The 25,914-nt window shown below is 41.7% G+C and overlaps 1 protein-coding gene across 1 annotated transcript in view; it reads right to left on the minus strand.

The window, feature by feature from the left end:
- LOC138983146 (neuronal acetylcholine receptor subunit alpha-10-like) overlaps positions 1-25,914 on the minus strand; it is a 74,210-nt gene that overhangs the window by 45,336 nt on the left and 2,960 nt on the right. Inside the window, exons 2-3 of the mRNA XM_070356554.1 lie at positions 4,102-4,158; positions 3,112-3,257 (exon numbers count right to left, since the gene is read on the minus strand). Coding sequence (XP_070212655.1) covers positions 3,112-3,257; positions 4,102-4,158 — 203 coding nt within the window. The remainder of the gene's footprint in view (positions 1-3,111; positions 3,258-4,101; positions 4,159-25,914) is intronic.

The raw sequence follows: 25,914 nt of genomic DNA on the forward strand, positions 1-25,914 counted from the left end.
TTTATGAATTCGACGTAGCTAGCAAGACGGCCCGGCGTTTTAACAAAACAAAACAATCAAATTGGTAAGCAGTATCTCTTTGAACAATATCTGCACCTTTTGTACACCAACACTTGGTCGATTTCCTCCCAAAACAAAACACTGACGTTGGTATCCAGTATTTCTTCAGATAATGTAAGGACCGTTTTGTACACTGACACTTGGTCGCCTTCCTTCCCAAAGCCATTTCACTGTGATTGTTTTGTCCATTTCGTCCATTCCTGCTGTCCCCAACGGCCTTGCTGCGTGATCCCTTAGAACCGTTGTCATTTCCATGCCGCTCAGAGGTCCCACTGGGACGCGGGGACAGTAATGGCTGTTTGGGAAAGGTCCACGTCGTTTGCCTTGCCAGCTGTTAAGCTGAGATTTACTCTTTAGGCCAATAGCTGTTTTTTCCCCCCGCTATCAGCAAAGTAGACGCCAATGAATGCCTTTCTCAGATGGGCAACTTAGAGTGCAGAAAGTGGAATGAAACCTGCAAACCATTCGGACATAGCGAATTGAAGACTTTACTCCAAAATGCAGGCAATTTCTAGCCCTTTAGTTAGTCTTCTTCCCCTTTTTTTCTTCTTCTTTTCTTCTTCTTCTTCTTCTTCTTCTGCTTCGCACAATGTCTGTTAGTCACAAGCTACAAGTCGTCCACTTTGGAAACCAAGGATAATGTCACAGTGGTTGGCACAAGAATCCATTTTTAGGAAAATGTACCTGTGGTTTGTTTTTGATTTTTCTGTTGTTACTGCAATGTAGATATGGAATCGTGAATCCTTTTCAGAAAATACACTACTAGAAATCAGTTTCCGTGACTCGAAAAAAAAAAATTCTCAAAAGCAGAAAAGAAGAAGCAGAAGAAGAAGAAGTAGAAGAAGAGGAAAAAGAAGAAGAAGAAGAAGGGAAAAAACCACCACCACAACAACAACAACAACAACAACAACAACAACAACAACAACAACAACAACAACAACAACAACAACAACAGATACATAATGGAGAAGAAAAAAGCAACTTGATTACGATGCCGGCTGAGCGAATCGACAAGAAGTATCAGCGATTCAATGTCGGTCGTTTCGTGACATCGTGGACATTACCAAATAACTAGAGCAGCAAACGAGGTTTAAACTGTCACCAGCTTTCATTCTTTCCAAGTCAGCGACTATAGTGCCCAGAGTACCTCTATACGTGCTCACTTCCCTGATAAGTCTCTTGAATTTTGGGTCCAAAAACAGCCAAGCTGTGACGTATTTTGCTGGAGAAGTAGGCATTTGGCCGGAAGTATCTCAGCGAGCGAGAGTCGACTTGAACGACTTGAATAGCTCCAATACAATAGCATAGTTTTATTCCGTAGGGTTAGCTGTACGAAGCACTAACAGAAAAGGAAGGCTTCTCTATTGCGCAGTGTCTCTGCTACCTGACCTCTGCGGTGTTCTAGTTAACGTCCGCGAGACGTTGAATTTTATGAGCGGAACTGCCGCGAGGAAGTCGCTTCACGAGCATGGCATGATTGTTTAGGCGCAACCAATTCGATTTTTGGTCTATCTCAACCCCAAACCTTGTTAGGTCTGGGGCCAACGTCCGTCCAGCACTAAGTTTCATTTCACAGTGAGCAGCCAGAGAGCGAGGTAAATGTGAAAAGCGGTTCGGGTAGGGTAGGCTTGATAGAGGCAGACATCAATTTGGCATGCAGTGCAGCACCTCCACCGTAAAACTTCGAGCCTTATGCTGGCTTCAGCAAATGAAGGCCGACACCTCGGCTCCCCCTGCCCGCCACACCGCTGATCCCCCACATTAGACTTGATCCTCCCTGCGTCGTGCGCGCTCCCTACCCCCGGGGGCAGCTCTAATCCGTGTTGGGCGGGCCCTCTAACTGTATGATTGGTTTGTGGGATTGCGGGGCCTTAGCGCCATCATTGGCTGCCATCGTCCACCTCGCCTTTTCTCTTTGACTTTACTGTGTCGTGTTCGGAGTTTGTCATCAGTGGGGTCCTCTTTTAAAGATGGGGTGCGCGCTTCACAGCACATTTGAAGCAACGATTTGTTTTTGTGTCGCAGATGAGGCTATAAACAATCAAAACTTTCACACAACTATCCCACAGATGATTACACATACCTTTAGTGTTGCCAGCCAAACACAACTTTGTGCGGTTTGTCAATATGATTTACATTTCCCAACATCACGATCCGGGGATAAAGACTGTGCGCGACATGCTAAAATTGAACACAATACTATGTATTACAAATGTCTTAGTAATCAAACACAATGCCTTCACCTTAACTACTCGACCCCTCATGCTGGCTTTTGACGTAATTAGTTCATGTGCGGGACCTGATCGTGTACTTCCGCCTCGCTTACTTCGGATTTTCCCGTCTAACGCTAAACTACCAGCACAATGATAACAAGTAATTCCTCGCCAGATGGCAGTGTTCGACTCATTGCAAGAAAGGCAATAAAACTTGACCATTTTCTAAATGCATATACACGTTTGAAGCCTGACTGAAAGCGCAAGGGGGTCTGTGCAAGGAAACGCGAGAAGCACTGTGCCTTTAAGTTGCGGGATGTTTTCATTTAGTGTGGCTGACCATGCGTTGAATAACTCCGAGGTTGAATTCACGATATATTTCTGGAGTATGGCTCCTTTTTTGACAACTCGTCTGCATGGTTCAGCAAAGGGCACAACACAACACAACACAACACAACACAACACAACACAACACAACACAATACAATACAACACCAATCTTTCTGGCATCATGAAAGTGGCTCAGCCACCAGGTTAATGCGAAGCGCCACCCATTACTACAAAACGTTCAAATGACAAGGTACAAGTAACTTTGTTCTTTAACACTATAACGATCAACGCATCCCATTCATCTACACCGTTCCCCGTGATATAATACAAGTGGTTAGGTCATTCATCGCGTCAATTATCAGCGCCTCCCATTCCCACAGAACTAGCAAAGGACGTTATATGAGTTAACGACTACTTCACTCAACATGCCAGTTGTCAGCGCTAGCATACCACAATCCCTTCCCAAAAACGTTTCAAGTGACGTCATGCAAGTCACTACCTCACTTACCACATCAATGATCTGCGCCAGCGCCAAACCGAAGGTGACGTTGAGGGACTCGGTGTAGTTGCGCGAGGGCCGCACACGCTTGTCGTAGCCAACCAGAAGGTCCCTTATCAGACGGTACTCGTTCTCGTCACAGCGCACCACGCTCACTGAAAACACACACACAATACAGTCATAGGTTGGTATGTGACAATGTCAGATTGACGAAACGCAGCATGAAACAGAGGTGAGGTATACAGTGATTGTGGTGATGGTGATGGTGATGAATGATGTCTATCCAGGCGGTACACGTCACCAATCTCCCAGCAACTTGATTTAACATTACTTGTGATGCATATTTAAGAAAATCATTGCAGGTGCGTCTTGGCTACGGGAAAGCGAACGTTGCGCAGGCCTCTTAACGTCAAATTTGACACAACACGTTTCCTCAAGGTTGTGCGCGGGCAGACTAGCTTATAGCAATTTAGCCAGCTGCGGGAGAAAGACATGTTTGTCATATTGCTTAGAATATGACACAAGTGCGATGTTTGATATGCTCCATTATTGATATATTGACAAACGGGTTTATCATGAGTGGTTATGAGTGGCATGAAAAATCCTGTCCGTAAACGTTTCACAACACCAGAAAGGTGAGGGAAAAACACACCAGTTCAAACACTTATGACGAAGGGTCACAAAACTCATTTTCTCTAATCGAGAGTTTTCTGAAATTTACTGGATATCTGAGGGATCCATATAAGCACCTATGGCAGGAGAGCGATTTTTGACATTGAAACTTACCCCGAATCAATATTGCCTCAGTATTACAACCTTCTTTGCGTAAATGTATGGCATACATACATTCGTGTGTGTGTCATACAATATAAACAAAATATGACATTTCCATGGCTAAATCACCCTGCTAAACCTTAGCGGCTGATGGCAATCCCACCCCTTAAAAGAATGTGCGAGTATATTATGGATCTTGCTTGAATCCAGGTCTACATGTCATACGTCCTTCTAAAGGCATTTTGTCTGGCTCTGTAATCTCACGCTGGCAGCTCTCCAGTTCTGCGATCAAACTTGCACAAGTTACAATCTTCAGTACACCACCGCTCAGGGAGCCTAACTTCGTCTCCAAGGGGATAAGTGTGATTCAATGCAGTATGCTGGAGTAATAACAGGAGGGTAATTGCTTTTCATGTTGCACAAATTTCCTGCAGGCGTCATAATTTGTGTGCTGTATTGATTCAAATATATTTCTGCAACAACGCACTTTCTAATCTTGGGGTAATACTTTCTTTCTTTTTTTATAAATTCAAACATGTTCAGAAGAGGCTGACGGAAAAAAATATTCAGGCAAAGGAAAGGAGCTTTATTGATTGTAAGTGTGTATAAACCAGAAAGAAAGGTACAAACTCGTACGCACTGCACGCACGCACGCGCGCAGCACACGCATGCCCGACCCACACACACACACATAGCCTCACGCTACGACGGTAAATCTGTTTAAGAGTTTCTTGAAGTCTAGAACGTTGTTGCTTCTGTATGCCACTTCATGCGGACACCCGCACTTATATGCACCCTTGAACTGTAACACAGTAGAACCTGTCTATAAAGACCACCCACGTGACCTACCAGAAGATATCGTTATAGACAGGTGGTTGCTATGGAAAGGTGAATAATATAGAACACTTCCTGGACACGGATTCTTTATATGCAGATTCATACATTCATTCACATGTAGCATCTTCCACCGACTACGCAATATTCATGTTGACTGATTGATTGATTGTTTGATTGATTGATTTGGTGAGTGAGTGAGTGAGTAAGTGAGTAAGTGTTTAACGAGTGAGTGAAAGAATGATTGATTAATTCTTAAAGTAGGATTACAACCACAACGACACGGTGCAGCTGGAAACAGTTAAAAACTGGGGATCGTTGGCCGCTAAAAAGACAAGAAGGTATACAGACTCTGTCAGTGAGAAAGCACGGTCCCTATGGTTTAAACAAAACTTTATTCAATTTTAATCATGACAAGAACAATGCATGGATGATTACATACTCAAGCATATAATGCTTATTTTAAGCAATCATAGTAATTACAAAACAAAGGTTAGCATGATGGCGGAATAAATACATTAGCTCATTTCAGGAAACGAAAAAAAAGAAGAAAAAAAAAAGAAAAAACAGATACACAAACAAGCAGAAAATGGGAAGGGGTTGGTGATACAGGAGGTGGGGAAAGGGCAGCTAGCCAGTAGCTAGCTTAAGGGAAAAAGAAGAAGAAGAAGAAGACTTGGAGCGCCAATATTTGAGGAGATTTTTCAATTGTAATAAGTGCACATAAGACACTCGCACAAAGTTAATGCGTATTGTGATCAGAGGAAAAGTCACTACCAAATTAGGGAGTGCAACCTGAGCCGGCAAATTACCCAACTACTTTCCAAAACCGTCAGTTAGAAGACAAAGGCTCCTAGGGGGGTCCGGGGGCATGCCCCTCCCCCCCCCCCCCCCAAGGCAATGCACTAACACCATGTGCATGTTACAGTTTCAGTTATCTCGACGTAGTTAATACTAGACCATGTCAAAACTTGCTTTCATTGCTAAACGTCCAGGGTATTTTTGTTCAAGAGTTTTTTTCTGAAAGGTGGTGAAAGTAGGGGGGGGTGGGGGTGGGGGTGGGGGGCTCGTAGAGAGATGCAGTCACACACAGAACGAGACGGGAAGGAGATCCCCTTTCTTTACAAGATTTTTTCCCCCAGAATAGTGTCAAAGGTTCGTAAAAAATAAGGATTTCTGAACAAACCCCCCCCCCCCCCCTAGCCTAAAAAAAATTAAACAAGAGAGAAAAAAATTAAGTAAATAAATGTGAAAACAAAGAAACACTGATGGCTCAGATTGCTCAATTTTCCTTGATTTTGATCAAAATTTGTTCCGGGGGGGCATGCCCCCGGACCCCCCTAGGAGCCTTTGTCTTCTAACTGACGGTTTTGGAAAGTAGTTGGGTAATTTGCTGGCTCAGGTTGCACCAGATCGGTCAATTTTCCTTGTTTTCATCCAAATTGGTCTTTAGTTTTTGGAAGGTGTATTAGGAGAAATTTCTTGGCTCAGATTGCTCCATTTTCCTTGTTTTTATTAACTTTTTTTATGGGGGGGGGGGGGGGGGGCATGCTCCCTGGCCCCGCTAAGAGGTTCGAACGCTTCGCACCCTCAACTAAACGCTTCGCGTCGTCGATTTGTCCCTAAAAGAAATTTGGAAAACCCCCCTTAAAAATGATGTGATCCGCCCCTGCAACCCAATACAACTAAGCCCTATACAGAAGTGAAACTTTAAATTTAATGATTGATGATTTTCTTATAATAAATTAATTACTAAGACAAATAACTAGAAGATCTTGACCCATAGCTTTTATCTTCCTTGAGGCTCTGGACTAACGAATTAAACCCTAAAAGAGAAACCAAGCAAACGCTTACAAAAATCGCTGACGTAATTGTACAAGCTTCTCTTGATTTGGGCGAACCCTGTGTCCGTATGTTAGTGTCAATCGACTCTCCTACACTACCCCCCCCCCCCCCCCCTGCCTACACTGCTCGTCCCAGCCGTTACGGAAGTACAGAAAAGTGAATGCAAAAAAACAGGAGAACAAAATCTTGCCCCCTTTTGCCCCTACAGCGAACTTGTACTGTTTTCTTTTCCCTGACAAAGAAATGGCTTTAGCACGCAGAATCCGGATCGCTCTGAACATTTTCTTGCAATTTAATCACATTTGGGCAAAAATAAAGCATAAGAAAGAACGCAAGAGAGGAAGAGAGAGAGGAGGACAGAAAAAAATGCAATTCAACTGACGAATAGTAAATCACCTTACACGGGGCTGGGGGAAAAGCGATTTGAATTTGGCCAGTTGAATATCTCCACTGTGCCGTGCTAGGCCAACCACAATCGTTGTTCCTTTGGCGGATTTGAATCAATTTAAATGGAGCCCCAAGGCAAAGCAAAGGCGGAGATAGACTGGATTGCAGAGAATTTTTTTTCATCGTCGTCTTCTTTTGGCCTTTCTTCTGTCTTTTCTTTTCTAGGAGTACGCCAAAAGGCTGGTGGCACTTTCAATTACATTGGGCCAACTTGTCAATAATCTCAACCCTGAAAATGAGCGCTGACTGTCTTGACTCTCTATATGAAAAAAGTCTGTAGCTTGAAGGGAAAATAGGCTTGAGCGTAGGTGAAGTACGTCTCAACGAGATTTAGCCACGTCTCGTGTCTGGGGCACATCAAAACGATTTCGTTTGAACAAGGTGAGGGTGGTAAGAGAGGAGGGGGGTGGTATGCTGGAGGGGCGCTACAAAATGAAAGGAAGTAGGCAATTCTGCCCAGATAGATATTATGAAGTTGAGGATCCATTGTCGGATGATCTGACGCGTCTGATCACTAAGCACACGCACGCGGAAACCACAGGACCCCCCCCCCCCCCACCTTCATCATTGAATAACACCGCAATTCACTGCGTACAAACGCACCTGCGCACATACAAATACACACACACACACACACACAGACACGCGCGCGCGCACGCACACAGATACGCACACCCACACATACACACACACGCACGGACGCACGCACGGATATGAAAAGCCGTTTGGCTCATAACCCATACGCGGGTAAGAAATAATTCATACGCGCGTAAACAATAATTCATACGCGTGTAAGAAATACAAAAGTATTGATTACACGTGTATTAATGATTTATTTCACGCGTATGAACTATTTCTTACACGCGTAATAAATACTTTTATTTCTTACACGCGTATGAATTATTTCTTACGTGCGTATGGATGATTTCTTACGCGCGTATGAATTATTTCTTACGCGCGTATGAATTATTTCTTACGCGCGTATGAATTATTTATTTCACGCGTATAAATTATCTATTACACGCATAATACTTGTAGGAGTCACGTGGTTAAGCGACTCAAAAACTCGGACTGGGAATCCACATGAAGAACAACATATTCATGAATAGGGTTCGGACTGAGTGAATATATGTGGAAAACTGAATAAAGCAATGCGTTTGTGTCTGTGACTGTGACGGGTGAAGTAGTAGACCTGGAGCTTTTTGTACTGTTTGTATTTGGTTTTATTACACACACACACACACACACACACACACAAACACACACGCGCAAACACACACACACACACACATGCGCGCAAACACACACACACACACACACACACACACGCACACGCACACACACACACACACACACACAAACAAAAAAACCTGATGTTTGTCAAAAAATGTTGCATGTTCCTGCTTCACAAAACAAGTGTGGATGTAGGTTCATACATACCTGAGCTAACAATCTACCACTTCAACACCCCAACCCCACACATTCACCCAAAAGGAGTCTGAAATACTGGCATTCGTGGTACTGAACGAGGAACTCAACTTCCATTGTCTAGTGCCTGTGGTTTAGGTCTCATGTTATACATGTGAAACCACGCTTACTTTAAAAAAAGAAAACGTCACACATCTTATAAGCTTATCAACTAAAAACAAACAGACACGCAAACAAACAAAAAACGAATACTTAAATTCTGAACAAAATAACACATTTAGGAAAAGGCAATGCAAGGAACTTGTTTGAATTTTTTTAAATTCGGTCGATGCTTAGATCGAGAAAAGCACCCACTCACTCCAGTATTATAGGAACAAATCTGCAATTTGAAAAGTGCTCTTTCTTGAGTTCCAGATCTAGACGAGGTAGCAGTTATTTAAGCTAGCAAAATCGAACTTGCCCTGCAGTCACGCAAGGTCGAACCACTTTCCCTGCCACCAAGGTGGAAGTTTTGCGGGGAAACAGCGCTACGAGATTTGTCGCTTTGCAAGTCGTACATTTTCCGATTCAAGTTTAACTGCACCGCTGATTTCTTACACGTGTATGAATTATTTCTTACACGCGTATGAATTGCTTCTTACACGCGTATAGGTTATGAGCCATACGGCTTTTTATACACGGACGCCCGCCCGCACATGGCCACACATGCCACCACACGCACACGCATGCCACCACACACACACACACACACACACACACACACACAGTGCACACACACACACACACACACACACACACACACACACACACACACACACACATACACACACACATATTGGGGTGGGGAGGAATCCCGAAAATAATGTCATATAACAATTATATATCTTCTTGTACACGTAATTGTTATTGTAAATATGTAATGTATGTCTTTAGCGTGCTCAGTGCTTGGTTGGCAAATTGCGATCTAATTAACTTTCCAACGCCTTACAGTCTTATTACAGAACCTGCTATCGTGACACAAAATCCCAACGCTGTGCAAAACAAATCAGAGCAGGGAAGATACAGACTGCAACATGGGATACGTTGCCAGTTTAATCTGACCACAATGAATCGGTCTGGACTCTCGCTTGGTGTAAAACACGTAGAAGTGTACGGATTATCGGCCCAGGATCGGCGAAGGCGCCACATATTTCTTCACAATGTTGGCTCCCTCTTCCGTCAAGGCAGACCAACTTCTTTCGAAATTCCACTGAGACTTTAACTCTGAAAAAAACCGCGTCCCCGACATGAGTTAGACTAATGGTTAGCACGTCATCCTTACGTGTAGAAGGTTCGGGATTTAAATTCGGCTTCCCTGGCGGGTAAAAAGTTGAGATTTCTCCAACCTCGTAGGGCAAATTATGTGTAGACCTGTTAGTGCCATATCCCCTTCGTGTGTACACAAGACCAAATACGTGCAAACAAATCCTGTAATCCGTCCGAATTTGGTGGGTTATAGAAACATGAAAATACCCAGCATGCATCCCCCGGAATCGGAGTATATATTTGACAGCCTAAATGGCGAGGGAAAAACCACCTCACACGTAAAAGCCCACTCTTAACAACGAGTGTACGTGGGAGACACAGCCCACAAAAGCAAAAGGAGACTTGCCTACTTCTCTTTCAGCAGAGCTAACAGATTTTCCTTCCGTTCAATCAGGCGGTTATCTTTGCTTCCCGCGTACGGCGACACACCAATCAACACAGACCTGTCCAGGCGTTCTCCTGGGATGAGAGCATCCTTCCACTCGGACACATACCAACACTCAACAGCTTGTTGTGCACAATTAGACTTTTGGTTGTTGTTGAAAACACTTTTTAATGGTTGACTTAGGTGGCTTTGTCTGATGGTGTACAAGATGGTTTGCAAGGGAAGAGTATTTGTAAAAGTCGACGATTGACCGCTGCATATATGCGTTTGTGAGTGTGTGAGTGTATGTGGGTATTTTTTTGGTCTGAATGTATCATTCAGTTATTGTGTGATAAAAAGTGATTCGCAGACAAATAAGGCCATATTTAAGGCCTCATTTCCGTAAGGACCAAAAATAAGGCCTTATTTTTGTCAAGGCCATAAAAGCAATAAGGCCTTATTTCTTTACGCCCTAAATTTTTTTATGACCGTAAAGATTTAAGGCCTTATTTGTAAAAATACAGATATCCTACTCAACAAAGTCTGGTTTAAACAATTAAGAGAACAATAGTTCGCATGCTCAGTACTAATTCAGGCACAGCCCTCGGACCTTCGTCCACTATATACATGTAGAACACAACGCCCGCACATAAAACAAAATATGAATTAATGTCCATAATAGGCAGCGAGACCTGTGACGACGTGAAACACAATTAGTCAGTCAGTCCCGCACATAACCTATTTGAAACACACCTTGGAATGAAACGCGCCTATCTCAACTCATTGTTTGTCAGATGTCCATGTAACTACATCTCGTCGCGATATAACCTTCGTGGTTGAAAACGACGTTAAACACCAAATAAACAAACAAACAAATGTAACTACATGTACTTAACTACGTCAATGCGCTGGTCGTAAGGGTGTTCTCGAGATTCAGGTAGAAGTACCAGCATTCTCCTCACAACACACGTCTCGCCGATACCTTCCCACTCTTTTACATCATGGCATGGCGCGGGCGGGGATGTAGCTCAGTCGGTAGCGCGCTGGATTTGTATCCAGTTGGCCGCTGTCAGCATGAGTTCGTCCCCACGTTCGGCGAGAGATTTATTTTTCAGAGTCAACTTTGTGTGCAGACTATCCTCGGTGTCCGAACACCCCCGTGTGTACACGCAAGCACAAGACCAAGTGCGCACGAAAAAGATCCTGTAATCCATGTCAGAGTTCGGTGGGTTATAGAAACACGAAAATACCCAGCATGCTTCCTCCGAAAGCGGCGTATGGCTGCCTAAATGGCGGGGTAAAAACGGTCATACACGTAAAAGCCGTGGGAGTTTCAGCCCATGAACGAACAAACAACAAACATCATGGCATAAAGCCTGACATACCTACCCAGGCCTGTTATACGCACGTATGGCATTCTCCCACGTAAGCACACACCAAAACCTGCTTGCATATTGAAGGGAGGGGAAAAAATCCGGCTAAAATAATGTTTATGATAACCACAAGTGACCACGATCTTAATCGAACTATAAAGTACGCTGTTAATGGACTTTTTTTTACGCAAATTCTGTCACTCCTATAAAACATCTCACTTAGCTTAAAAACAACTTTTTTTTCTGAAACAGTTTCTTATTAAGAACCGAAAGCTTGAATAGTCGTATAGTTCCAAGAATGAAGATAATTATCTTTTACGTTGTTTGTATATTATTCTGTGTTTAGTAAACCCATAATTTTTGCTGCCCTTTAAACCTATAGTGTAACAAATTGACAGTCCTAGATTTGTCAGCCTATGAATTGAGAAAATTAGTTTCTGAACACATCATATCAATTTGGGACATTAAGCCGAAATCAACCACGTCGCTTTTTACGCGAATCCCGCATGGTCTCGTTATGCAGGAAGAATCACTCGGCGTGATATGGATTTTGTTCTTGTTTATTCTAATTGGCTGCATCACCCAGGACGGGCAGTATGTTTCCTAAAAACCCTTATTAAAGAGGAAAAGATAATGAGACAGCGTAGAACAGCGGAATCGACTTAACTGGGATAATTTCTTATTGCATCTCATCGCACTTGACCCAATGAGCGTTGCGACCCAGCAAAGCCGCTAGCACTAAATTGTGCTTTACGAGTCAGCCTAGCTGCCTCGCCAGCGGCTTTTGACCGCCACTTTCATTTCACAAAGAAGTCAGAAAGGGGAAATGATGGGACATTCTCGGCAGCAGAATTGCTCCCTAGCCCCATTGGGACACAATCTCGCCGCGCTGGGACACAAACTGACGCACTAGGGCGCAATTTAAGACAGAGTTCAGACGGCCCGATGCGACTCATCCCGATACGGGCGCAGTGCGACTTGAAACAGCGCTTAAGATTTTGCATCTTCAAAAAAGATTGAAATCTTCTTGAGATTTCGTTGCTCTCCCAGACTGCTCCTGCGACACTAAGCAAACAGTACTCCTCTATTTGTGCAACGGTGTTTTGGGTGCGTCGTGATGGGTCGTCAAAAAGTGTGGGCGAGTCGAGCAGTGCGTGGGGGTGTCGTCGATAAAAAAAAAAACGTTCCGAAACGAGTCCGACTGTGCTATACGCCTCACACGGCGCGCCGTCATCTCTCAAAGTCGTAACTGGCACATAAAACGTCATTTTCAGGCCAACAATTTTGGCCCCAGCCACGATTCCGCTTCGACCTCTCACGTGTTCAATTTTTCGCTGCACGAGCCTGGCCGCTGGGGAGGAGGAGCGTGACAAAGCACAGCGCCTCAGGAACCCTTCACCCTTTGAGACCTCTCGGTTCCGCTCTCACAACGGCCCGCCCCGCAGACAGATCACGCCGGGTTTGTGAGTGGTAAAAAGAAAACAACAAAAACAAAAGCGTAAATCAAGGAAAATCACGCGAGTTTCTCATTTTTTCTTTTTTTTTCTTTTAATTTTTTGTTCCTGTTTTTATCTCAGTTTTTCTTTTCTTATACATTTTGGCACCCTTCATCCCCCGTTTATTCTGTTTCCAACGCCCACACCTCGTTGTCTCGGTTTTTATCTTTGAACGCACCGAGTTTTGCCAAGACTAACGTCAAACATCTCACCGAACAAAACGTGAACACATACGTCCATGGCTGTACTTTCCGCTGTATATTTGTAAACCGATATTCGTTACAAGAAAATGTACATAACCCCCTACTATGACAACTTATATTTTCTTAATGATAATCTTAATATTTATTGCTCATCCATGATTAAAGGGAACGTACCTTAATCATGACGGTGTAAAGTTTAAGAAAAGATAGGATTTGCGTTGAAACTCTTCTTTCTCCATCACGCGAGAACTCTCTTCATGCGAGATCTCGATCGATCTTCAGATCCCCCCCCCCCCCCCCCCCCCCCGATAACAAATTGCCACCCTTGAAATCATAAGGCATGAAGAATGGCTTCCCAACGATTTTAACCTTGCTATCGGCGCCCTTTCATTCCCCTCTTGCTATCTTTATTTATTTATATTACTTTTTGCACACGACCCAAATCCAGAAGGGAAGATGGAAGAAACATGTCGCGAAAAGCGATATCAAAACAATCAGTTAGTTATTCAAATTAGTCAATCTGTCGGTCTCAAAGTTTGAATACAATGGATAATACAACCTAGATTAGTATAAGTCGACCGAGACTGCAATGAAACGATGGTCTTGGAAACCGAAGATTGTACCTAATTAGCATAAAACGGATTTACTTAATGTCTGAACACATCAGCATATATAGTATATTTGGATTCGGGAAAGAATAACGTATACAATGCAATCATTTTTGAATCTGTGTTTGCAATTTAATTGTTAAGTAGTATTTTAATCAACAAATAATTTAAATATGTTTTAAGCCTCCAACATGCTATAAGTCATGCCCGGGTAAAACAAAGTGTGTCCGAAATCTCCATGACTGCTATTAAAACATGAGGTCGCCACAGTGCCACCTCAACTTGTTTTAAAAGTCAGCTATGACGTCATTAAAGACATTTATCAAAAAAGGGAGAAAAAAAGGACATGTGGGGATATTATCTGGAAGAATTCACATGTAAAGTTTTATAAACATCTGTTCAGTAGGTTTTTTCCGGGAATCGCTCCACACACACACACACACACACACACACACTTCGACGCCGCATCGTAGATTCCTAGTCTACCGCAATACATTTGGTTCAATATTGCCTAAAAAAGAAGGAAGGAGAAATACAGGCACGGGCGAAATGGCAGGCCACCAAAAACAGGGTGATTGTTTTTAACTCTTGTCCACCATGCTCTGTCACACTACATGATAAATGGCCAAAGAAACACATTCGCTTTCATAACGCCGACATGTGCTGAATATAAAACCAGCATAAATGCGATTGCTTTTCACTGTGTTAAAGGAGGGAGGGCGCTTCAGGGGCCCTTTCTGAAGAAAATGTCAGCGGAACAAAATGAAGAATAGAAAACTCGCAACTATGATCTTAACCTCAAAACAGAACTGCTAATATTTCTTGTTTATCTTGATAGGATGGCTATGTTTGGTAATACAACAATAGAATAGAGGATCATTAACCGCGTTTTTGCTGCGGTCATCACCCCAAATCGTAGATCGCATTGCATATAGCTTAATTTCCATCGAGTTTTCAAGTTTTCGAATTATAGCTGTTTGTGTTTTTTGAATTCCACTCATTTAATTTATACGTGCTTTTTGACTTTAATTCTGAAAATTAGGTTTCTCTGTGAAAAGATAATGACTAAGGTACATTCCATCTCGTGTAAGCAATCATTTCCACCAATAGAGATCTCTTAATGGAATAAGTGCAAGTCACGAAATGAACCAAGAAATATTGCATTTGTGACTTGTTTACCTTGAAAAGAAGTCATCCCATCTCAAATTTCTCTGCAGTCTGCGGGGAAATGTTATAACTAATGTATTTCAAAACACCGTTTAAATAATGTTTGGACCTTTGACTGAATTCCAGACTGACAGAGTCTGAAACAAGCCAGTTTCGTTACATTACACTCACAACCTTTAGCCGTGAAGTTGGAATTAAATGTTTGTACTGCTAAATACTGTTAATTCAGTTGAAATGTTTATGCAGTCGTTAAAAAGATCCTATTCAACAATTTAATACGCGTTTTCAAATTAACAATTGACGTCCCAATACAATGCAGGCCATGTCTTCCGTTCTAATCAAGTCGACTGATTTTCAGTACACAGCTGAAACATAAGTAGGATGACGATGATTGTATACATGTAGTTATATTGTAAATTTAATTAATCTAGTTTTTGGTTCAGTCATCAACTGACTTAGCAGCTAAAATCTGTTGTCCAACCAAACGTTATTCCAGGCAGATTCCACCCACAAAGCAACCAAAACTGTATGCTTATTCTTAACCATTCAACAGTTGAGATTTGAATGAAAGCACTGACAGCTCTCAGTTCTCACTGTCGCTGAATGATGGAGCCTTGACCTCGTTCTGAGTTCCCCGCCCTACTTGATCCACTGCACTATCGAGCCCGCTTTCGGACAGCTTCCGGCCAAGAGTCTCATTCAGTAATGGCGGCGAGTTCCACGGAGAAAGCCGGTCTAGTGCTTGCCGAGTGTGGAAAAAGTAAACAAGTGCAGGGGAATTTAGTTTAAAAATTGCCTGGAAATGGATCCCCAATCGATTTGGCCAATGCTTGAGAATATAATTACGCGATGGGTCCGTCCTGCTCATCTTCCTCGGCTCATCTCTCTCAAACATGCATCACCGGACCTTCTATTGTTATTTTTAATTTGTTTAATTATTTTATTTATTCATTTATTTTGTAATTAATTAATTAATTAATTAATTAATTAGTGTATCAATGTATTTCTTTATTATACTTTTACATTCAGAGGATGCTCTTTTAAAACAATTAAATCTACATCTTTAATTTCAATTGTCCTTTTGTATTTATTCGACCAATCGAGTTAGCTCCTTGTGAACAGGCACTCTCTGACAAATCAATTAAATTGCCAAGCAACAGACCAACGAAGAGTCCTACTGAGGATATCACTCAAGAACTCAATCGATGACAATAGACGATTTTCGGAAATAACTCCGTTGGGTTAGTATGGGTTGTGAAAAAGTTAATACCCTTGCTTCTCCTCTGACAAATAACTTCACACGTGCTCCTGTTCACGTGTTTCCGGAAAAAAAAACTCGCTAGTGATTAACCCCTCCAATGTTTGTCCGAGTAAAAAAAGCAAGGGCATTCACTCTGGCACAACCCATACAAACCCGTCAGAGTTATTTTCGGAATTCGTCTATTCACTCGTGAGCCTTCACTCTCACCAAAATGATTGTCATATCAACGGATAAAACGTAACTCGCAGAGAAGGTGTACGCCCGGTTTAATGCCTATCGCCTTTTCCGTTGGGTCTCGCAGGAATTTCTTGAACAGATGCAGGTATGTTGCTGCATTAAAGACACATTTGGTTGGCTAAATTGTAAGAAAATAGATTAACAGTTACATAAAACATAATGTTTAGATACTCCTCAGTGCAGCTACGTCACAAAATATGTGTATTTATACCTGTTCGTGAAAGCAGAGTGCGTTTTGTGGTGGGAAGTGTCGCATTATGGATTTCATTTAGGCCGTTTGCCTTTCCCTGCAATTGTACACTTAAGGGGTTACTTGTGTGTTCAAATCGCTCGACAGAAACATTACACATTTTTTGCACATGTTCCTCAAAGCAATATGGACACATCTGTGCAAAGAAAAAAGGTGGTTGCCTTATTAACCTTTTTTTTAGAATTTTTTTACTGGGGGTTGTCAAGTACGATTTTGCGAAAAACACTGCGATTCTTAACATGATCCTAACTGACATATTTAGCTCTACAAATGATAAATGAAACATGAGTTTGTGTAGATAAATGAATGGAGAGTATAACTTTATCATAAAACGGTACTTATCAACGTGCATTTTCAGAAAATGATCGAGGTTTCTCGAGGGCGTACATATAAAATTATCACTCCTTTAGTAGTAAAAACGTATTTAAAAAAATTTCGCTCGACAGAACATAACTAAACTTGAACACAGCTAAGTTCACTGCATACAGATACAATACCTGTAAACAAAATAAGTTGTTGCCTTATTGTCTGCTTCACAATTATTCCCGCATCAACCCCACCCCCATATCTTGACTGACAAAAAGGATAAAAAGAAATAATTTGAGAGCGCTGTAGATCAGTTGGTAGAGCACTGGACTTCTGATACATGAGTTTGAATCAGGGTGAAGGGTTGGGGGTCGGAACATTTGTGTGCAAAGTTTCATGAAGATCTGTCCAGTAAATGTCTATGATACGCACACCACACACACACACACACACACACACATATACACCAGGGTAGATCAGTTAGTTTGTAAGGGGGGTGTTTTTAGAATTCAAGAGTGCCCGAGACTGATCAAGGGGCATACGCCCCCCCCCCCCCCCCCCTCCTCAACCCAAGAAAAAAAATCGCTCGTGAAATCCATCACACATTTTGAGCACATGTTTCTCTAAGCTATATGTCCACAACTGCAGACAAACAAAAACTTTGTTTTCTTATTCATTTTCTCATAAGAATTTTGTTTTGGGGGGTACCGGGTGGACAAATATGACCTTACAGAAAACACTGTAATTCGTAACGTTATCCTAACTGACATTTTTATCTTTAGAAAAGATAAGTAAAACATTACTTTGTGTAGATAAAAGAGTGGAGAGTATCACTTTATTATAATACGGTACTTATCAATGTGCATGCCGAAAATTATCGTGGATTGGCGAGGGCGTACACAAACACAAACTTTGCTCGACAGATCATATTCAAATTTGAACACAGCTAACTTCACTATACACCGTTACAATACCTAAGAAAACTATAAGGTGTTTCCTTATTGCTTACTCCACAAATATCCCTGCACCACCCCCACCCCCACATCTTGACTGACAAAAATGATGTACAAATTCATTTTGGAGCCAAGTAGGTCATGTTGTAGAGCACTGGACTTTTGATCCATAGGTTTGAATCCGAACATTTGTGTGCAAAGTTTCATGAAGATCTGTTCAGTAAATTTCTCTGAATCGCACACCACACACACGCACACAAACACACGCACACAGGCACACACACAGACACAGAAACACACGCACACGGACACACACACACAGGCAGACAGATACCCACACACACACACACACACGCACGCAGGCACGCACACACACACACACACACACACACACACACACACACACACACAGAGTAGGTCAGTTGGTAGAGCACTGGACTTGTGTTCCATATATGGCTTTGAAAAGTGTTGGAGGTCGGAACATTTGTGTGCAAAGTTTCATGAAGATCTGTCCAGTAGATGTTTCTGAATTGCACAACACACACCCAGACACACACATACACACAAGACACACATACACACACAAGATACACAGACACACAAGACACACAGACACACAAGACACACATACATACAAGACACACACACACACGGAGACACACACAAGACACACACACACACACACACACACACACAAGACACACACTATGGAAAGCCGTTTGGCTCATAACCATTACACGCGTAATAAAAAATAAATACACGCGTAATAAATGATTAATACGCGTGTAATAAATGATTAATGCGCGTGTAATTTATCTTTTTTCTTATGCTATGGAATAGCATAATGATTAAATACACGTGTAATAACTATTTCATACGCGTGTAAGAAATGATTATTACGCGTGTATTAATTATTTCTTACACGCGCATGAAATATTTATTACGCGTGTATTAAATATTTTTTACACGCGCATGAAATGATTATTACGCGTGTATTAATTATTTCTTACACGCGCATAAAATATTTATTACGCGTGTATTAAATATTTCTTACACGCGCATGAAATATTTATTACGCGTGTATTTAATCATTTCGTACACGTGTATGACATTTTTATTCCACGTGCATTTAATCATTTCTTACACGCGTATAAACTATTTCCTGCATGTGTATTTAATCATTTCTTACACGTGCATGAAATATTTATTACACGCGTATTTAATCATTTCTTACACGCGCATGAAATAGTTATTACACGCGTATTTAATCATTTCTTACACGCGTAAAAAATGATTATTACACGCGCATTAATCATTTATTACACGCGTATTAATCATTTATTACGCGTGTATTTATTTTTTATTACGCGTGTAATGGTTATGAGCCAAACGGCTTTCCATAACACACACACAACACACACCCCCCCACACACACACACACACAAGGGCGGATCAGTTAGTTTGTAAGGGGGGTGAATTTTGAATTCAAGAGTGTTAATCGAGGTCGCGAAGTGTCCGAGACCGAGACTGATCAAAAGGCATCCGTGATGATCGACCGGTCCCATCGGGTCGGTAGGCCCGACCAGCAAGAGCGAGCGATCCTGGTCAAGTTTACGTCTTATCGTCAAAAGAGATCGCGGATGGCAGCACGCAGGCTGTTAAAGAAGAAGACCGCAACGAGCCTTGGATTCTCCCCTTCACATCCCCGTTCGCCGGCAGAGGCTGTGTCAGGGCCAGCTGGCAGAATCTTCATTAATGACGACCTGACCCGGCAACGCACTCACACAACAAACAACACACACACACACACACACACACACATACACACACACACACACACACACACACACACACATGAGGAAGGGATAACCACACATTGTGCGCCAGTGAGGTTAGATTGGCCACGGTGAGATGGGGTCTGAGGCTGGAAAGGGATTTGGGGGTAGGACCGACGAGAGGGCACGGATTCGGCGGTTTGCCGTGTCGAGTCAACTTCATATAGAGACAGCCCCAGCCGATCTGGATCTATTCAAGTCAAAAGTAAAGTCAAGGATACGAAGAAGTTTACCGAAAAACATCGATCCCAAGAACTCATGTTGTAACTTTTCAAAGCAGTTACATTCAATCAAAGCTCCATCCACATTAAACCGAACGGGAATCGTCGAAGATCCGCGCAATGTCGAAAACGAACCGTCATAATGTCACCGCAGATCTATAGTTGGTTTTGTTTTTTTGTCGCAGCAAAGAAACGAAGCAAATCTCCGGCTTTTATTTCACACTAAAACATCGTTCATTTAGCGGATTATTAAAATATATTTCTTTGAGGTTGCAAGGCAATGGCATCGCTGAGATGTACTCCTTCGAACACACGACACAGGTTATAAACTGACTGCATTTTGGCGCTTTTTACGGCCAAAACAGAGTGACCTTTTTGATGGGTTTATGGAAAACAAGAGGCGAAGCCTTCAAGGCTCACGTAAGAAATCGACAAACAGTAACACAAACTCAATCACTCCGTCACACATACACACACACACACACACACACACACACACACACACACACACACACACACACACACACACACACACACACACACACACACAGTAAGCATAGGTGAAACTATGCAAGAAAGCGAGACCCTGGATCTGCCAAGAAGTCTCGGCCCGCTCACAATAACAATGACCGAGACTTTCAGTAATTCCTTTGCGTGACGTCTAACCCTCTTACGTCATAATGTGACGTCTTCAAATAGTTTCTATCACACACGTCGAACACTTTTGACCGAGACTGACGTAATCCATAGACTCGGAAATGTTAAAGTTTCTACCACAGACATACACACATACATACATACGCACGCACGCACGCACGCACGCACGCACAGACAGACAAAGTTTATCATCGCATAGGCTACACTTACGTGAGCCAAAAATCACTTCGGGGGCAGGTCTAAAATCCTGTGTACAGTGCCAAATCATACATCATTCAAAAGAGCAAAGCATGTTCTTTATTCTAACATATGGGCTACGGTAAGTCATAGATATAAATAGACAGTAGCTGTCTATTATATCTTTGGGTAAGTGTATTCTATTCCTTCGATAGTCTCGTCATCTACACTTACGTGAAAAATGCAATTTTGAGTCTGTTTTGCATAAAAGACCTGCGAGATTTGTAGAAGTCAAAACAACAACTTACAGTCCAGCCTCTCAACTTTCGTTCCATGCAATTTGTTTGTCTGTACGTATAGACTGAGGGGTGCCCCGAAATGATTTGTAATAACAACATTCACAGACTTCAAAACGCCATTGAAAAAATCGTCCACGTGCGTTTACTTTGATGACTAAAACTGTCGTACCTGCCAAAGGCCGCTTCGCGTAACAAAATGACTACCAGAGTCGCAAGGCTCGGGATATTCTTTACAAGAAAGTCATACTTTCGTTGTTCTAGTCCGAATGAATATGAAGATATGGCGAGTTGAAAACGCCGATTCTTTCGCCAGAAACACGTCTGTTTCCACACCGGAAAGAAGTAATGGACTGAGAGCTACTAGAAGCACGGGCGCCGTGCGAACAATCGACCGAATGATGTTATTCACACAATACCATTTGGCGATCTCTAAAAAATAATTTAAAAAAAAACTAGTTGACATGTAATGAAACTATTTACTGAAATCAAGAAGTATCTTAGCTCTAGCAGTACATATTGGGCACCCCCTGTCGAATGCACACTGGACCGTGTGTATACGCCGTCGCAATCAAGGCAAGTAACTCAGTGAGTATAAACATTAGCAAGAACCGCAACTTGAACACACTCGTAACACCTTAACCAGCGAAGACAGTTTTACATTCATATATAATATTGCATCATTTCTCTCCTATGTTATGTTATTTGGGTTTTGCTGTTATGTGAGAGAGAGAGAGAGAGAGAGAGAGAGAGAGAGAGAGAGAGAGAGAGAGAGAGAGAGAGAGAGAGAGAGAGAGAGAGAGAGAGAGAGAGAGAGATAAAAAGAAATACACGAAAAACACCCCAAACCTCTGGTAAAAATCAGGGGTGGGACTCTCTTGTGATGAAAAAAGAGGAAATCCCTTTTTTCTAGGGGGGGGGTCGGGGGCATGCCCCCACGATTTTTTTAAATGGTACATTAAAATCTGTGCAATCTGGTGCATTCTGAAAGTAAAATTGTACTTGTTTGGATCAGGTAAAAAGAAATTCCACCCCAAAAACAATTAACCACCAAAAAAACAATCAAACAAAAAACACACTTTCACACAACAATGGTAACATTCTAATGGTGCATTTTTACGTAATGAACCATGTATCCATAATCCAATGATCCAAGTGACGCCCCAATGCATTGAAGCTCAGAATTACTATTAGTTATCAGGAGTTTTCAGTCAGCACAATTTAACTCTCAAGCCTCCATTGTTATGTTCCATCTTCATTTCTCTCCATATCATTCAGTCAACAAGTTATAGATACTGTGATGAATTCTCCAATAGCTTCTTTATCAACCTTCTCCTCTGTCCAACCCCATCTCCACTTGTTTTTCAAACTTTCATCCAATGTTGAACATTTGCTTCGTTCGACAATGTCTTTGCGGTGCGCCATTTTGTTTCGCAAACCGGAAAAGGCAAAGGCAAAGACTACCAAATACGATTCCGAACTGTTTGAGAAATAAATGTCGTTTGAGAATAAAATCGTTAAATATCATTTGACGCGGAAAAATAGATTACTCCAGCGGAATTCGTAAGTTGTGTCAGCGGAAATCCGCGGATTCGCGAAAAAGTCCCACCCCTGAAAAATCCTCATATGTTTACATCGACCTGCACATATACGGCACAACATATCTCAGACTTCAACATTATATTTCCCGCTTCTCTCAATAACATTACTCTGCATCCGAGCAATCGACCGAAGTGACAGTTTTCCCTCCAGTGCGCTAAAAAGATATCTGTAATCTGCAAAAGCATTTCGATCACAAAAAAGGGGAATGGTGAGCTGTAGAAAGATGCAATTGAACATATGTGACACTTTCCCCCAGTGAACTACACCGAAAACAGTGCCCCCTCCCACCCTTTTTACATTTAGTCAAGTTATGACTAAATATTTTAACATAGAGGGGGGAATCGAGACGAGGGTCGTGGTGTATGTGTGTGTGTATGTGTGTGTGTGCGTGTGTGTGTGTAGAGCGATTCAGAGTAAACTGCTGGACCGATCTTTATGAAATTTGACATGAGAGTTCCTGGGAATGATATCCCCGGACGTTTTTTTCTTTTTTTCGATAAATGTCTTTGATGACGTCATATCCGGCTTTTTGTAAAAGTTGAGGCGGCACTGTCACACCCTCATTTTTCAATCAAATTGATTGAAATTTTGGCCAAGCAATCTTCGACGAAGGCCGGACTTCGGTATTGCATTTCAGCTTGGTGGCTTAAAAATTCATTGATGACTTTGGTCATTAAAAATCTGAAAATTGTAAAAAAATATTCTTTTTTATAAAACGATCCAAATTTACGTTCATCTTATTCTTCATCATTTCCTGATTCCAAAAACATATAAATATGTTATATTTGGATTAAAAACAAGCTCTGAAAATTAAAAATATAAAAATTATGATCAAAATTAAATTTTCGAAATCAATTTAAAAACACTTTCATCTTATTTCTTGTCTGTTCCTGATTCCAAAAACATATAGATATGATATGTTTGGATTAAAAACACGCTCAGAAAGTTAAAACGAAGAGAGGTGCAGTAAAGCGTGCTATGAAGCACAGCGCAATTACCGCTACCGCGCCAAACAGGCTCGTCACTTTCACTGCCTTTTGCACTAGCGGCGGACTACGTTCAGTTTCATTCTGTGAGTTCCACAGATTGACTAAATGTAGTAATTTCGCCTTAGGCGACTTGTTTTTTTATACCATTAAAATCAATCTCGGGCTGTCTGAAAATGGAGGCTAATTTACATAGGCTATGAACAAAAAAGCAAGATCTGAGGAATATGACAATCCTATGTTCAAAAAAGTCTCAATTTGACCTTGCACGTTATTACTTTTATTGTGGCGTGCTTCTTCGAGATGACGACAAGAAAGGATAATCAGGTGTGTATCTAGTACAAACATTAAGTTTTCATCAAAAACGTCTTCATACCAAGAGCGAGGTTCTGGGGACAAGTAGACAGAGACTGTTTGTAGTCGTCTTGTACTTGTCCAAGATATTTAAGCGGGTGATGCGGTACTCTTAAAAAAAAAAAAACGAAAAACGAAACGGATCATTATTCCTTACGCCCAAGGCAAGTTCTATGTCTTAACTTTTTGTATTAATGCAGAGGACGCGACGACACACACGTTAAGATGTGTAGAAGCTGCAAAAAAACTCGTCCAGGAGATGACTTTATATAAAGGAGCAAATCTCACAAGCGAGGACATAGAAAGGACATTGCAAACTTTCAAACAATTTTTTGGAGCATCTACCAAGTCCGTCAAGCTGTTTATGCTGACGTTCTTGTAGAAGAAGAAAGAGCCACATCTGAAAACTGCATCACTTGGACAAGCACTGACGTCTTGGTGGTGCACATGTAGGCGATTGCAAGGGGATAATTTGCCAACTCGCCATTTAATTACAGTAAATTGACCAGATCGACCTGGATGAAGTAGCTCATGTGTGTACATGTGAGGCTGACACTGTATGATACACTTTTGACAACCATCCAACAAACCAGGCAACATTAGCTGATATAGACGTGACTGTTACCTTAAAGGGTAGCTGACTTTGATACCACCAAGTCCCAGTGTCATTTTGTGCACAGATCAATATCACCATTTTACAACCTTCACCAGTCGTCAGATTGCCAGTTAGCCGTCTCTTCATTTCTCCTCAAATTTCTAAACGAACACGCTTGTGGTTCGCTTACAATTTGGGCTGGTCGGTCCCAATGGCAAGTGGTCTTTATGCTATGTAGCATTATGAATATTGTATATTTAAATGTTAGTGTAAGATGCTCTTGTTTCACATGTCATTGAAAAAAATCCTGGTGATTAGGTAATCTTACAATTAGTTAAAGTGTTTGTGCCAAGCTGGCCGTCAATATTGTATGGCTTAATTTTATTATAAATTTCATCGTATTCATGACTTGCGTTGGAAGATACTGGGAACACATCTATCAACATTGCAAATCTGTGGAAACCACATAAAATATCTCAGAAAAAAACAACACAAAAACGAGAGATACAAAATGACTGTATTAGGCGTTTTTATACGTATCTGACCATTTCAGGTAACCCTGTGACGTCAGAATCGTCGAAATGACCCATTTCCGAAACCCGAATCCTCCTCCCTTATAGCTACAATGCTTGTGTGCCTTTCTTTGACCTTTTCAACAGTGTCTATGTTTTAATATTTCAGTTATTTCTTTTCTGCGCTAATGGAAATAACTTACAACTGTCTCTTTCAGGCCTGCAGAAAAAAACACCAAAGGACGTAAATGTTCGTTTTTTACGCATTGTCTGAAGAACAACGATCGTTTCCTAAAAATGATTTCTTTATTTTGTTTCGTTGAAACTTTCCATTTTCTTTAGTTCAAACTCTTTATTTTGCTGTAAGCGTCGAGACTCTTCACTCCGTTTTGTGTTTTGAACGAACACAAAAGAGAGCGCAACTTCAAACAGTTGAGGACAAAGACCAATATTGCTTTAGCACCAGTGTCTGCATGCTTTGCTTTCAGCGGTTGAGACAGACAGACGTGACGTAAAAATAACGAAAGAAAACATCCGATTTGTGGAATTGAAGAAACAAAAAGAATTGGCGGGGAACTCTCCGAATGAAGGATGAGTTTGTACCTGGACATTCCTTATTTCAAATAGAAGATATAACATCACGCACACCTACCTGAACACGCTTACTTAAACACATAAGAGCTCACGCAGGTGTACATACATAGACCAGGGATGTATCAAGTAAAA

Source organism: Littorina saxatilis, linkage group LG12, assembly GCF_037325665.1.
Source record: "Littorina saxatilis isolate snail1 linkage group LG12, US_GU_Lsax_2.0, whole genome shotgun sequence".
NCBI classification, from domain to species: domain Eukaryota; kingdom Metazoa; phylum Mollusca; class Gastropoda; order Littorinimorpha; family Littorinidae; genus Littorina; species Littorina saxatilis.